The sequence below is a fragment of the Aethalodelphis obliquidens genome, unplaced genomic scaffold (assembly GCF_003676395.1).
Source record: "Aethalodelphis obliquidens isolate GAN/ISIS:26980383/991018 unplaced genomic scaffold, ASM367639v1 scaffold69, whole genome shotgun sequence".
NCBI classification, from domain to species: domain Eukaryota; kingdom Metazoa; phylum Chordata; class Mammalia; order Artiodactyla; family Delphinidae; genus Aethalodelphis; species Aethalodelphis obliquidens.
The window spans coordinates 4,804,758-4,819,228 of record NW_020838013.1 but is presented as its reverse complement, the minus strand read 5'-3'; the positions used below and the strand labels follow the sequence as shown (position 1 = coordinate 4,819,228).

The following is a 14,471-nucleotide window of genomic DNA, read 5'->3' as shown; positions in this document are numbered from 1 at the left end:
TGACCCTCAGTCCCCCACTCAGTCCCCACCCATCTAGAGCACCCACTTGCCAGGCTCCACTCAGTATCACCTCCTCCAGGAAGCCCTCTTCCAAGGCATCCCAGACCCTGGCTCTCACCTGTCTCATCCTATGCCACTGTCCATGTCTGTCTCCCCTACCAGCCTCCAGGCCAGAAGCTGGGAGGCATCCAGGATGCCTCCCTGTCCCCATATCCACTGCATCGTGCCAACTCTGCCTTCTGAGCACACCCTGTTCCTGTGCCTTTAGGCCCCGCCCCATGGCAGTGACCCATCAGCTTTCACCTGGAATTTTGCAAAGCCTCCTTGAGGTCCCCCAGCCTCAAGTCTCGGCCGCCGCAATCACTTCTTTGCACCATGGAACAAGCAGGATTGTTGTAAACTTTGGATCCGTTTTGCCCCTCTCCTGCCTGAGACCCTTCGTGGTTCCCTCGTGTCCTCAGGACAAAGCCCAAGTCCCCGGGCCTGGCACTCAAGGCCCGTGCTGACCTCTCCAGCTCCAGCTCAGATTTTCTCCAGGGGATCACTTCCAGTTTTGTTAAAATGAGGTGTGCCCCTTCCCATCTTTTCCTATACATTGCAGGAGTTTTCTGAGGGTAAAAGTTATCATCTCCTGAAGTGTCACTAGAACTCACCGTAAGGCCGTCTGAAACTGGGGGCTCTGCTTAGGAGTGATCTGATCACCATTTCCATTTCTTTTAGGGCTATTTGTTTATTTCCGTGAGCCAATTTTGGACACCTATACTTTAGTTTATTAAATATTATTTATTTATTTGGCTGCGTCGGGTCTTAGTTGCGGCACGCGGGATCTTTGTTGTGGCATGCGGGATCTTTCGTTGCAGCACGTGGGCTTCTCTCTAGCTGTGGTGTGCGGGCTCAGTAGTTGCAGCGTGCAGGCTTAGTTGCCCCAAGGCATGTGGGATCTTAGTTCCCCAACCAGGGATTGAACCCACATCCCCTGCATTGGAAGATGGGTTTTTAACCACTGGACCGCCAGGGAAGTCCCTGAACACCTATATTTTAAAGAATGTTTTCTTGATGGTTGTTCCTTTTTCTAATATAAAATATTTCTCTGCATCTCTTTTAACAATTTTGCCTTGAGGTCTATGATCTCTGATACTACTATTGCTACACCAGCTTTCTTTTTATTAGTATTTGAGGGTTTTTTTTCTTATTTTCAATCTTTCTCTTGTTTTAGGGATGGCTTTTAAAACAACATCTAATTAAATTTCATTTTGTTTTATTTTAACTCAGTCAATCTCTGTCTTTTAAGAAGAGAGTCTGGGGCTTCCCTGGTGGCGCAGTGGTTGAGAGTCCGCCTGCCGATGCAGGGGACATGGGTTCGTGCCCCGGTCCGGGAAGATCCCACATGCCGCGGAGCGGCTGGGCCCATGAGCCATGGCTGCTGAGCCTGCGCGTCCGGAGCCTGTGCTCCGCAATGGGAGAGGCCACAACAGTGAGAGGCCCGCGTAACGCAAAATAAATAAATAAAAAGAGATTCTGTCCTGTTTACATTTATTGGTATTGCCATTGGAACATATATCTGCCATATTATATTGTGTTTTCTATTTAGCATTCTTTCTCTTTATTTCTTTTTTCTCTATTTTCCGGACTTCTACTGAATTAACTGAGTTTTCTTTGTGCTATTCCCTTCTTCCCCAGTATTGGTTTGAAAGTTATACATTTTATTTCTATTTTTAGTGGTTTCCCTTACATTTTTTTCCTTCCTTTTTTCAAAAAAATTATTTATTTATTTATTTTTGGCTGCTTTGGGTCTTCCTTGCTGCGTGCGGGCTTTCTCTAGTTGCGGCGAGCAGGGGCTACTCTTCATTGCGGTGCGCGGGCTTCTCATTGCGGTAGCTTCTCTTGTTGTGGAGCACAGGCTCTGGGCGTGCGGGCTTCAGTAGTTGTGGTGTACAGGCTTAGTTGCTCCGCGGCATGTGAGATCTTCCCGGACCAGGGCTTGAACCTGTGTCTCCTGCAGTGGCAGGCGGATTCTTAACCACTGCGCCACCAGGGAAATCCCCTCCCTTACATTTTTAACAGTCATGCCAAAATTTCTTTTTCCAGCAAAAGCTAGTTCATATGTCTATCCTCCTGCTGGATATGAAACAAAACCAGGTATACTGCTTCCCTCTGCACTTACTTCCATCCCCAATTCTGCACTCCTGATTTCTGGGTTGGTCCTGTTTGTGACCCGGCAGGGAGGGCATTTCCGGCCCCCTGCCTCACGCTCCTGGTGGAGACCTGGCCTCAGTCATGGAAGGCTCTCAACCTTGCTCTCCAGCCCTGGCCCCAAGCCTGTGCATTGGCTTGGCTGTGTTCCTGCTTCCTGGCTAAGTCACAAGGCTTCAGCTCCCGCCCCAGGCTATGGGTTTCTTCCTATTTCTTTCCTTCAAAGAGAGCCTTATTTCAAGTCTACACAGAATTCCCCTTTTCATTTCTATGTGGTTGGAATGTCATTATTAACGCTTTTTATCCTTCTCTGATTTTGATGTGTTTGAGAAGGATAGGGTGCATTTCAGGTTCTACTCTAATATCTTGAACTGGAAATCTCTCTCTTTTTTTTTCCCATTAATTTAAATTCGAGAAAGTAAAGTCGATCAGTCATGGCTGGTGCGGTACACACAGGACAACGTGACTGCCTTTGGATCAAGCAACACACTTAACGATGCATGTGACCCAGCCCCCTTCCCTGCTCTCCAGGGCAGGGCGCCCTCACATGCTCTGCAGATTCTCGTCCTGGTGTGAGAACCACTCCCTGTCAGGCTGCCAGTGTCTCGGGGTCCTTCTGTGGCTCATACTGGTCCTGAAGCACTGGGCAGCATCTGCAGTCTCCAACACGGAGGACCTGTGAAGTCTCCGTTGGGCACAGGTCCCAGGGACCGGTGCAGTCCGCTCAGCCCACCCACCCTGGCACCTCCCTGGTAGCAGATCCAGGTCTACTGGATCTAGTAGATCAGGTCTAGGTATAAGGACTGTCTCCATGTTGGTCCTTTGCCCATCCCCAAGTTGTCCCTTGGCGTTCTGCCTACACCCCCTTTGTCCCTTAACACAAAAGCTCTAGTCTCTTCTTTGCCCCGTGTAGCCCTTGACGGCTGCTTGGGAGGACAGATACCAGGAAGAGCTTACACACCGCTTGACTAATCCCAAGCTGTTAGAAATGTGAGACTCAAGGTTCAGTTTTTAGAAACGCCAGGCCCTCCCTTATAAATCAGCAAAAAGAAAAACCGGTCGAGTGTTTATTAGAGACAGGTTGAGCTATTCATCTTCTGGTACATGTTCTTCTTACCGTGACCACTTTGCACCTTCCAAAGACAATTTCCTCCCAATACACAAAACTCAGAGCCACAAAGGACACATGGAGGGGCGCCGCTTCGGCAATGGGTCATGACGCCATAGCCAGTATTTACGGCTGCCTCCGTCCTTCCAGAATCCCACATTCCCTTTGCCTCTAGCCAGTACTGCAGCTGCTGAGGGGACTTTACCAGGTGGGTGACTTAATGCCATAAAGATGTCACATCTTTCCAAGTTAATTTACAAACTCCAATCAAAATCCCATCAAGGCCTTTCATGGAACTGGGAAAACTGATTCTAAAATGGATATAGAAGAACAAAGGGCCAAGAAGGGCCAAACCAATTTTGAAGACGAACGAGAGGCTTGGGGGGAATCTGCCCTGCCAGAGAGCAAGATTAATTATAAAGCTAGAGTAATCGAGACAAGAGGACCAACACTTCCGATTTATGGTGCTTCTTTATCATAATTTGCTAGAAGTTCTGCAATTCTGGTTTTGATTTCTTTTTTGACATGCCATTTTTTTTCTTTTTTTTTCTTTTGGCCTCACACACTGCGGCATGTGGGATCTTAATTCCCCAACCAGGGATCGAACCCATGTCCCCGGAAGTGGAAGCGTGGAGTCCTAACCATTGGACTGCCAGGGAAGTCCCATGCCATTTTAAGAGAGATGTATAAATACACTTATAAATATAAATATTATAACTGTAAACATTACAGTCTCTTTGTTTCCTGGGTTTTGCTATTTTTCATTTTATTGCCTTATAATGAGAGACTGCTGTCTGTACTGTTCCTCTCTCTCCCTCTGGAATGTTCTAAAACTTTCTCTGCGCCATGACATATGGTTACTATAGTAAATGTCCCATGAGCAATTGAAAGGACAGTGCCTTCTCTGTTTTCTTATTTCAGAGTTGGACATTTGTTGTTTCCAGTTGCCTAAGTCCCTGTCTTCCCATCAGCTTTTGCTTTGTGAACGTCAGGGTATGTTATTTGGTGCATAGAAGCTCATAACTGTAATCACTCCAGGTGTCTCCTACATACATGAGAGATGGAGTGTGTGTTTGGTTTTTTATGGTCTTTGTGGCTTTGGTTTTTTGTTTTTTGGGTTTTTTTTTGGCTGTGTTGGGTCTTCGTTGCTGCACGGGCTTTCTCTAGTTGCGGCGAGTGGGGGCTACTCTATGTTGCAGTGCGCAGGTTTCTCATCGCGGTGGCTTTTCTCGTTGCGGAGCGCGGGCTCTAGGCGCGCAGGCTTTGGTAGTTGCCGCACGCAGGCTCAGTAGTTGAGGCGCAAAGGCTTAGTTGCTCCACGGCATGTGGGATGTTCCCGGACCAGGGACTGAACCCCTGTCCCCTGCACTGGCAGGCGGATTCTTAACCACTGAGCCACCAGGAAGGCCCCCTTTGGGGGGATTCTGAAAGATTAGTGGGAACACCATCTCCAACATTATAAACCACTGGTCCTCCCTCCCCTGTCAGATGTTGCAAATATATTTCCTTTGAGTTTATCATCTATCTGATAATCTGATAAATAGTAACCATCATTGTACAAGAGAAATCCTCAGTCTTGATGTAGTCAAGTTCATTCATTTGGCGGCCTTGTTTAAGGAATTTATCCCCAGTCCAAGGTCATAAAGAAATCTCTTACTTTTTTCCTGTTATTATTTTATTTTTCTCGTTCACATATAGGTGAACCCTATGGCAGGGTTTCTAAATCTTGACACTATGGACATTTGGGCCTCTTCAGTTCTTTGCTGTGAGTGGCTGTCCTGTGCATTGTGGCATCCCTAAGTGCCAGCAGCACCCCATAAGTTGTGACAACAGAAATATCTCCAGATGTGGCCAAGCATAATCTGGGGGACAAAATCACCCCCAGCTGAGAACAACTGATCTATCTGGAGTTTATTGTTGTAAATGGCATGAGATGAGAATCCAGTCGTTTTTCTCAATACGGTGAATCAGTTTTACTAACACTAAATAACTCTTCAAACTTATTCAGTATTTGTGATGTCACTGCTATCACACATCAAGTTCCTGTGTATGTATAGATCTGATGTTGTATGTGGTAGGGACTGACTAGATATGACAAACTTATTTCCTCCTCCTGGGCAGAGAGCCCCCTTGTATCTGGATGGGGCAGAAGTGAAGAGTGTCATTTCCAGGGCTGGGCAGCTGGGAGCAGGTGTGTCTTCATCACTGCTCCTTCCCTCCCTCCCTCCCTCCCTTTTTCTCCCCATCTCTGGTCTCTCCACATGGGCTCTCTCTGTGGCAGCCTCAGGGTGGCTGGACCTTTTGCACAATGACTGAAGCAAGTGTCTCGAGAGAAACTGCAAAGCTGTGTGACCTTCTCACACTTAGCCTGGGAAGCCCCATCGTGTGGCTTCCACTGTTTTCTCTTCACTGAGGCAGCAGCAAAGTCCTGCCCAGCTTCCACGGGAGGGCATAGAGATGCCGGAGCGTCAAAGTATTTGTGGACATGTTTCATCACCACCACAAGATATCTGACGCGATTTCAAATTCTTTATCCCTCGTGTGTGGTGTTTTTCTCTCTCCGGAAGGTTGCAGGGTCTTCATTTGCCTCCTGGGGGCTCTGGAATTTCATGATCTGCTTTTGTATCAGTCTTTGGTCCTTCTTCATTCAATGTGCTGGGCACTCATTGTGCCTTTCAACGTGAAAGCTCATCTTCTTCAGTCCTGAGAAAATGTATTATTCATTTGATAATCTGCTCCCTACGATTTTTTTTTTTTTTTGCTGTATGTGGGCCTCTCACCGCTGTGGCCTCTCCCGTTGCGGAGCACAGGCTCCGGACGCACGGGCTCAGCGGCCATGGCTCACGGGCCCAGCCACTCCACGGCATGTGGGATTCTCCCGGACCAGGGCACGAACCATGTCCCCTGCATCGGCAGGCGGATTCTCAACCACTGTGCCACCAGGGAAGCCCTCCCTACGATTTTTTTCTACCCTCTTCTCTCCCTCTCTCTAGACTTCCTCGAATAATACTCTGTTTTTCTCATCTTTCCATGCTTTTATCTTTTTGTTCTACTTTCATATGTATTTTTCAACTTTACCTTCTGAGATTTTTCTTTTCCTTTTCTGATAAATTTATTTATTTTATTTCTTTATTTTTGGCTGCGTTGGATCTTCGTTGCTGCGCGCGGGCTTTCTCTAGTTGAGGCGAGCAGGGGCTACTCTTTGTTGCGGAGCCCGGGCTCTGGGCGGGCGGGCTTCAGTAGTGGTGGCTCGCGGGCTCTAGCGCGCAGGCTCAGTAGTTGTGGCACACGGGCTTAGTTGCTCATCGTCAAGTGGGATCTTCCCGGACCAGGGCTCGAACCCGTGTCCTCTGCAATGGCAGGCGGATTTTTAACCACTGCACCACCAGGGAAGCCCCTGAGATTTTTCATTTCTGCTCTCATATTTTTAATCTTTCCGGGGAACGTTCTTTTTAATAGCCTCCTTTTATCCTCCAGATGTAATAACTTTTCTTATCTCCGTGAAGATGCTGATTAAAGTTTATCTGAAGTTTTCTCATGCACAGCCGGCACAGTGTCTGTCTTCTCTGAGTTCCTTTGCCCCCTCCTGTTTATTATTGTTTCTCTCTTTTACGTTAGAGATTTCCCTCAAATATCTGGCAATCGTTTGTTGTCCGTTGATATTTGTCGTGTTAGGAGCGAGCAGGAAGTTTGACGGAAGCTCTGGGTGACTGAGGGGACTGTAAACTTCGTGGCAGGTTTGCTGGCTACAGACCCTGTCATTGGATCAGTTTCCACTGCTCGCGGAGGCCTCCGATGCTCTCCCAGCCGGGTACGGACCTCTCTGCGCATGCTCCGGAAGCTGGGCGGGAGGGCACGCCGCTAGCCCCGCCCACTGCATGTGGCCAAGGGCGGGAGGCCAGGCCAGGCCTGTGCAGCGTCAGGCCTACGCCCGGCGGCCTGGATTCCTGATAGAGAGTGATGCCACCAAGTTTGTTCTGCAGCAATAGGTGCCTGGAAACCCACCGAGTAGGCACAGGGTCGGCTGGGGTAGGAGGAAGCAGCGAGCCTTCTAGAGGTCAGCACCCCCGGTTGTTTGGAGCCTTCCTTGTTCTGCAGCAGGGTCATCCCACTGGCCACCCTAAGGCCCTCCCTTAATCCTTTATGCCAACAACCTCAATGCCAGCTCCTACCTCCCCCGCTCCCCCCCCGCCCCCCCGCCCCGCATCTTGCCCCTTTCAAGTTCCTGAGCACCAGCCTCTGCCCAGGACTTTGGAGGCTGACCTTGGCCTTCTCTCTTTCCTGGCAAAGTGGGCAGTGAGAGGTGCCACTCAAAGTTCTTCCCTGGGGAGAACTTCCTTCTCCAGGGCCTTTCAGGGCTGCCCACCTCGGCCGGAGGCAGCAGCCCTGCTGCACAGAGCCCTGGGGAAGCCCAGCTCCTGGTTAGCCCCCAGGGCCCTCCAGGCCAGGTGTGGCAGGTGCAGGCACATTGGCAACGGGAACCACGAACTCCTGCAGTTTCCCGAGTCCCTCACGTGTCCTGGAAGCAGTGCTGTTTGGCACACCATCTCTGACTCGCTGTTCTCATGGGCAACTCAGACTGATCCTCTGGTGGCCCCCGAGTGTTCAGTCTCCTCCAGGGCCCAGAAATGAGCCAGGGACCGTTCCTCAAAGGAGAATGAGTGGGCTCCTGCTTTCCCCCTACAGGATTTCTCCACTCAAGGTAAATGCCTGAGGAAAAGGCTTCCAGTTGCTGTAGCTGGGGTCGCCTCTCTGCAAGAGGAGACTGAACACATAACGGACAATGGCCAGACCGTGTATGGATAAAGAGCTGACCCACGACCTGCAGCAACCTGCCTGGAAACCAATCTCTTACCTACAGTAACCGGACAGGAAGCCAGCCCATTATAGGTCAGACTTGTAGGAAGTCAGACTGCTATCTCTAGGAACAATCCAGGAAGCCAACGATAACCCTTGCAAATAATCGCCCCAAATGTCCAGGACTTGATTAATAACTGACAGCTTCCTTAATTTTTATCCCCTTTTCCAACTTAGGACCAACCAGAGGAAGCCAAATCTGCTCCCCTAAGCAGTGACACACGATGCCCCCACTTCCAGTCAGCCCGCCTACAGCTCCCCGGGCCAACAGCCTCCATTCAGGGCACAGCTGAAGTCTCCCTTTTCCCCTGTAAAGCTTCCTCACTCCTCTGCCTGCCTTTGAGCCAGCCTTTGGCAGTGGCCGGTTCCCTTGCTGGAGCCAGCTCTGAGTATACAGCCTGCTGTCATTTGCTGGTCTCTATTTTCACAGAGGGCAGCTAGAACCAGCTAGGAGGGAAGTGGAGTTTCCAAAAGAGAGGTGAGGGCGGTGCTGAGGTCAGGAGATGGTGGAGTGCAGAAGGTCTCTATCAGTCCGTGGGGGCGGGCCTTCGGGATGCAGTGGACTAGGTGTGCAAGTGCAGTGTGCTCCCAGGCAGAAGGAGCAGGCCCGGCCCGGCTCTGAAACCATCCTTTGCTCTCCCCGGTGGCCAAAGTCACCTAGCCATCGTCTCCAGGTCCAGGTGCTGTCTCCAGGAGAATCTGTCCCACTTTGGCCCTTCAGCCAAATGTCCAGGCCAAGGAGTGGGCTGGGCCCTTTAGTCTCTCTCTGATCACCTCCCCCAGCTCGGGTGTCTTCCTCCACTCCCAGATGAAGACATTTTCTCAGTTCCCCATCACTGACAGCTCTCAGGGGCTGGTCTGGGAGAGCCAGAGGGGCCTACTGTTGGCGTGGGGAGAATACCCCAGAGTCATAGCCCCCTCCCCTCGCCTGATCACCTTCAGAGGCAGGACAAAATTGGGAGGTGACTGGATTCCCTTAGCCTGAGCTGAGAATAAAGGATAGATCAGACAGGATGGGTCAGGTTATGCTGCAATAACAACTGTAAAATGCCGGCAGTAAAACCACAAGGCCGCCGCTCAACCACACCACGTGTCCCGCTCCATGTTGTCCTTGGAAGTGATTCACCCACTCTGCCCACAGTCCAGCACGACCAGAACATGCTATATGGCCCCTCCCCACTGCAGAGGGGTCAGGAAAGTGTCATTTTCCCAAATATCATCGGTGAGCAATAGAAAAAAGTCTCTTGGGAAGAGGGCTGCGCTCTGTTGGCTCAGCCCCGTGCTCCCAAAGGCCGGATCCAGGCCTCCTTGCTCTTTTTCACAGTGCAATCCAGTGTGTGTGTGTGCACCCAGTGTACGGAGGCAGTCTCCTGTTGATGGACCTGTTCTGTTTTCAACCTGCTGTGATCACAAGCAATAATATGATGATAACCTTGCTGCTGCCTCTATTCACTCTTCGGCAAGTTAAACGTTCTGTGACTCCTCATTCATAAACAGGGATGAGAGCACCTACTCAAGGGTGGTGAGGACTAAGGAAGGTAATATACTAAAGCATGTAGTACAATGCCTGGCATCGAAGGTACCCCATTAGCTTTAGCAATTATGATCCTTACTTGCAAGGGCAGCTATAGATGGTTCAGGGATACATACCTCTTAGTTTTTGTTTTTGGGGTTTTTTTTGCGGTACACGGGCCTCTCACCGTTGTGGCCTCTCCCGTTGCGGAGCACAGGCTCCGGACGCGCAGACTCAGCGGCCATGGCTCACGGGCCCAGCCGCTCCGCGGCATGTGGGATCTTCCCGGACCGGGGCACAAACCCGCGTCCCCTGCATCGGCAGGCGGACTCTCAACCACTGCGCCACCAGGGAAGCCCCGCCTCTTAGTTTTGATCCACACTTCCTGAAGCCAACGTCCCCCACAGGCAATGTCTGTTCCAGCCTCTAACCCATTTCCCCAGCCACCTGCCCAATGGCACTGCTCTCAGCTGTTCTGTGCTCCTGGGGTCCTCCGAGGGTGTTCAGGCATGAACTGAATCATGGCTGCCCTGATGCTGGAGCCATGATTGCTCCGACACCATGAATGGCCCCTAAACTGGGGCTCTCTATGTGGGATGGGTGCAGGTACCCCTCTGCCAACCCATCAGCCCTGCAGCATGCAGGCAGGACACCTTAGTCACTGCAGAGCTGCTTCCCTCTGGGCCCTCAAATAACATTTCCTGGAAGTCTCACCTACTTTGAGTTCTCTCAGCAATGAGAGAGGTTGACTTACTGAGAGGTTCCCCGCTTTGGGCCGGAGACTCTGATGCTGGGCAAGGCTCCCCAGAGAAGGGTCTGCTCCTCCAGGCTGCACCAAGGGGGCCTCCCACAGGCCCTCCCCTCCAGCCATCCGTGGGAGCCCCGAGAGCCACAACCTGTTTGCACCCCAATGCCTCCCCACTGTGGACACGCCACAGCCAGCTCACCTAGGCTGGGTCATTCTCTTCGCCCAGCTAACAAAGGTGGTGAGAGAAGGCAGGAGGCGAGCCACCCGGATCGCCCAGTGTTGTTCCCGTGCCCACGACGCACAAGGAAGAAAGGAGAGCCCCATCTGAGCAGAAGTGACTGACCCTCCCACCGACCCAGCCGGGGCTGCTCTGAGCGGCTCAGCTCCTCCCCACGCCCCTGCTCGGCCAAGGGCCCCTCAGCTCCTGCAGTCCTGGATGGAGGCCCTCTGGCAGGTGGCCTGCTGAGAGCAGAAAGCATGTTTATTGAAGTGAGCCTGTTCTCTGTAGACTGTGGGGATCTCCAGGGCAGGGACCATGGTTGATTACCCTTCCTGTTTCTTTGGTTTTTTTTCTTTGTTTCTGGAGTTCAGTAAACACAGAGCTGGTTGAGGGCTCCAGGAAGACACTCTGTGTTTTAGGATTCAAGTATCCTGTCCAGCTGCCTGTCCCTCCCCCAGGCGTGAGAGGATCAGGGAGCCCCCTCCCCAGAAAACTCAATGCTCACAGCACTGCTTCTCTCTTGGAGCCTTTATTGGTCCTAGGGAAAGGGAAGCAGGCAGCTCCCTGCCTCTTGCTGAGAGTGCCACAAGCCCTCACTGTTTCCTGTTGCCATTGATGGGGCGGTTCACGTGCTCCGGGGAGGCCAGGAAGGCCTGCAGCTTGGGCCGGGCGCTGAGGCGGGCCACGTAGGCCGAGAGCAGGGGGAAGGAGTCCAGGCAGCCAGGGGCCAGGACCTGGTGAATCCGAAGCAGGTCCAGCAGGTTGTAGTCGGCAAAGGAGATCTGCAGGGCAGAGCGGGGCAAGGGCTCAGTGGGCGTGGGAGGTGCGAGGCAGGGAGCCCGAGCCGGTCCCCTGGTCTGCCCAGCTTTGCTGAACCAATGGCTCACGTGCTCGCTCTGCACCGGTTTGCCATCTGTAAGAAGAGGGTGGTGCGGAAGGGGCGGGACAGGGCCAGCTCACCTGGTTGCCCACGATGAAGGCCTGGCCGCCCTGGCTCTGGGACAGCAGGGTCTCAAAAGGCTTCAGGTGCTGGGGCAGTGCCTTCACGTAGTCCTCCTTGCCCGCCTCCTGCCAGAGAGATGCCACCGCGCATCATCCTCCTGACCCTCACACTGCTGCCCCTGCCCTGAGACGTCCGCTACTGTCTGCCCCGTCTCAGCGAATCGCCACTCACCTGGCCCCCGCCCCTCCTCTCCTCACTCCCCACCCCAGGCTATTGCCACATTCTGTCCATTTCAGCTGCTGATCCTTCACTAGGCCACTCTTGCCACAATCGCTCTCCAGACTGTTGCAAAAGCCTTGTAGGATCTTTCCGGATCACAGACACCGCCCTGCTTAGACTCCCCAAAGAGAGCATCCAAGCCAGCTGGTTCAAGGCCTCCAGGACCTGGGCCCGATGCCCCTCCAGCTCTATCTCCTGCTGCTCTTCCTCCCTCCCTCCCTCCCTCTCACACACGTAGGCACACACGCCTTGCCTCTGCTAAACTGGTCCCAAGTCCCTGAATGTGCCCCATGCCTGATACCTTGTGCACCTGACAGTGCCAGCACCCCTTCTAGAAGCTGACTATAGACCCTCCTCCTCTGCACCTGGTTCCAGGAAGTGCTCCGGACCTCCCCCAGCTGTGGATCAGGGACCACCTCTGGCTGGATGTCTCCTGTCCTCATGCTGTTCTGCCATTGCCTGCCACTTGACTGGGTCCCTCCCCCAGGCAGGGAGGCTGAGTCTTGTGTCCAGTCCATAATGGCTCTTGACACACACACACACACACACACCCCCCGCAGAGCCAGAAGCAGCCCAAGGGAAGGGTCAGTCAGAGCTGCATGAGGGGTGTCGTGTAGGGTGAGAAGGAAGCCAGCCCCTTTCTTTCTTTGTCTTCAGTGACCATCCCCATGTCCCTGCTTACGTAGTTTGTGTAGATGAGGGTGACGTATTTGCAGCGAAGGTCCTCCACGCCGTCATTCACCACGTCCACCAGGGCCGCCTCCCGCTGGTCCTTCCCATACAGCCCTGGGGTGGCGGGAGAGCAGACAGCATGACGGGGAGCCTGACTAGCCACTACAACCTGACCCACCAGACAGGCCACGTGGTTGCCTGTGAGCCTCGGCCAGGGAGGAGGGAGGAGGATGTGGAAAAGGACCGTCTGAGTCCATGCTCAGAATTCAGTGGGAGGTGGCCTGCTACAGGGCAAGGATTGCTAGACAGACCCGGGCCTGACCTTAGGGAAGATAGGTAACCTCCACTTGCCTCCACTCCACAGGGTTGCAGGACAATTTGATTTAAGTGGAAGAGGCTCAAGGGGCCAACACTGAGCAGATGCTCAGGAACGCTGACTGATGCCCGCACACCCCTGCCCTGGACTGGGCCACCTGCAGGCTCAGGACTCACCAAGGGAGCGGCCCAGGTGACGCAAGATGGCATTGGACTGGTACAGGGTCAGGTCTCCATCCTGGAACTTGGGGAGCTGCCCGTACAGCTGGGGGAATGCACAGCTCTGTCAGAGGTGCTGAGCTTGGCTGCCCCCCACCCTAGTTTTGCCCCCCAGTGCCCAGCCCCTGACCCGGGATACGAGAGAAGTACTGACACAGGAGGCCTTGAGTGAAGGCCAGGTCTCCATGGTCACCACCTCTTCCTTCCAGCTCTGGTCCTGGTCGGCCAGCAGCATGCGCATGGCCTCGCAGCGCCCTGGGGAAGGGGAGGACGGGGTGTGGGGATGGGCAGAGACCCCAGCCTCGCAGCGCGCTGGGAAAGAGCCAAGGAGGTGAGGACTCCTCCGATGATCTCCCAGCACACTGCGGGGGGCGGGCCAGGCCCGGGAAGTTGCGTACTCTAGCAACGGGCAGCTCCGGGGCACAGGGAAGGCGGAGCTAGTAGCCACGTGATGGAGGGAAAAGGGAGGCTGGGGACTCCCTCAGGTGGGTGAGGGGCGTGGGCTGCTGCAGCCCCCAACCTCTGCCTCCCCTCCCTCCCGGTCACAGGTCCCTACCTCGAACAGGGAAGTAGACGATGGTGTAGGGCGGCACTGCAGGATGCAGAGAAAAGTCTGTTAGCGTCTGGGAGAGGCGTGTTACGGGGGAGAAGGCGCCCGCTCGTCCTCCCTGGGGTTGCATCCCCTGTTCTGGGCGCTGTAGGCCCCCCCGAGAGCCCCAACTGCTCCCCAAAACCATGGGAGCCCCCTCGGAATCCCCCAGGGAGTTGCAGGCGGCGGGGACTCACTGATGGCGACGCGGACCTCTGCAGCGGCAGCAGCTACAAAACTCCGGCGCCCGCGGTGGCGGCCCCGAGCCTTATACGGGTGGGCGCGCCCCGCCCCGCCCCGCCCCGGCCCACCCCACCGTGCTGAGTCACCGCGCTGGCCGTAAGCCGCTCCTCCGCCCCCCGCCCCGCCCCTCAACCACGCCGCGCAGCCAGTCCCAGACGGTTGCATCCGATTGCCGAACGTCCAGCCTGGGCAGATGGGCTCACAGCTAGGGCTGGGTTCCAGAACCTTCCAGAGGCCTGAGAGGGAGCGCAGTCCAGCCCCTTCCCCTGCTGGGGTCACAGACCCCAGAGACACAAACCCTTGCATGTAGACACTTGTTCCCAGGTGCTGTACAAAGACGGACACACCCCCTGTGCACGTACGTGCAAACACTCAACTCACACCCCAAGTTGGGTTTTCAGACCCATCCGCCGTTTGGAGGCCACCTTCGGGTTCTTGTATGAGTCACGTACCCCGCTGCTCCCTTCTTACTTTTTCTCTCTAAATTACCTCATTTCTTCAACTCAGGTGCGCTTACCTTCACGGAAACCTGTTTCACCCCCTACGTGGAAGCGGGCGCCACCTGCGACAAG

At 53.7% G+C, this 14,471-nt stretch overlaps 1 protein-coding gene across 1 annotated transcript; it reads right to left on the bottom strand.

Annotated features, from left to right (window-relative positions):
- Window positions 1-11,152: 11,152 nt before the first annotated feature.
- On the bottom strand, window positions 11,153-13,931 carry LOC113611378 (glutathione S-transferase P). The gene is made up of 7 exons (XM_027090267.1): window positions 13,854-13,931; window positions 13,624-13,659; window positions 13,222-13,322; window positions 13,026-13,113; window positions 12,544-12,647; window positions 11,600-11,707; window positions 11,153-11,421 (listed from the first exon to the last, which is right to left on the bottom strand). Coding segments are annotated over exons 1-7 (627 nt in total). The 5' UTR covers window positions 13,855-13,931; the 3' UTR covers window positions 11,153-11,232.
- Window positions 13,932-14,471: the final 540 nt, after the last annotated feature.

Coding starts and splice junctions, on each gene's coding strand:
- LOC113611378 (XM_027090267.1), bottom strand. Junction 13,114..13,221: donor CTTCACTCAAGGCCTCCTGT/GTCAGTACTTCT, acceptor GCATTCCCCCAG/CTGTACGGGCAGCTCCCCAA. Junction 12,648..13,025: donor TCACCTGGGCCGCTCCCTTG/GTGAGTCCTGAG, acceptor CCGCCACCCCAG/GGCTGTATGGGAAGGACCAG.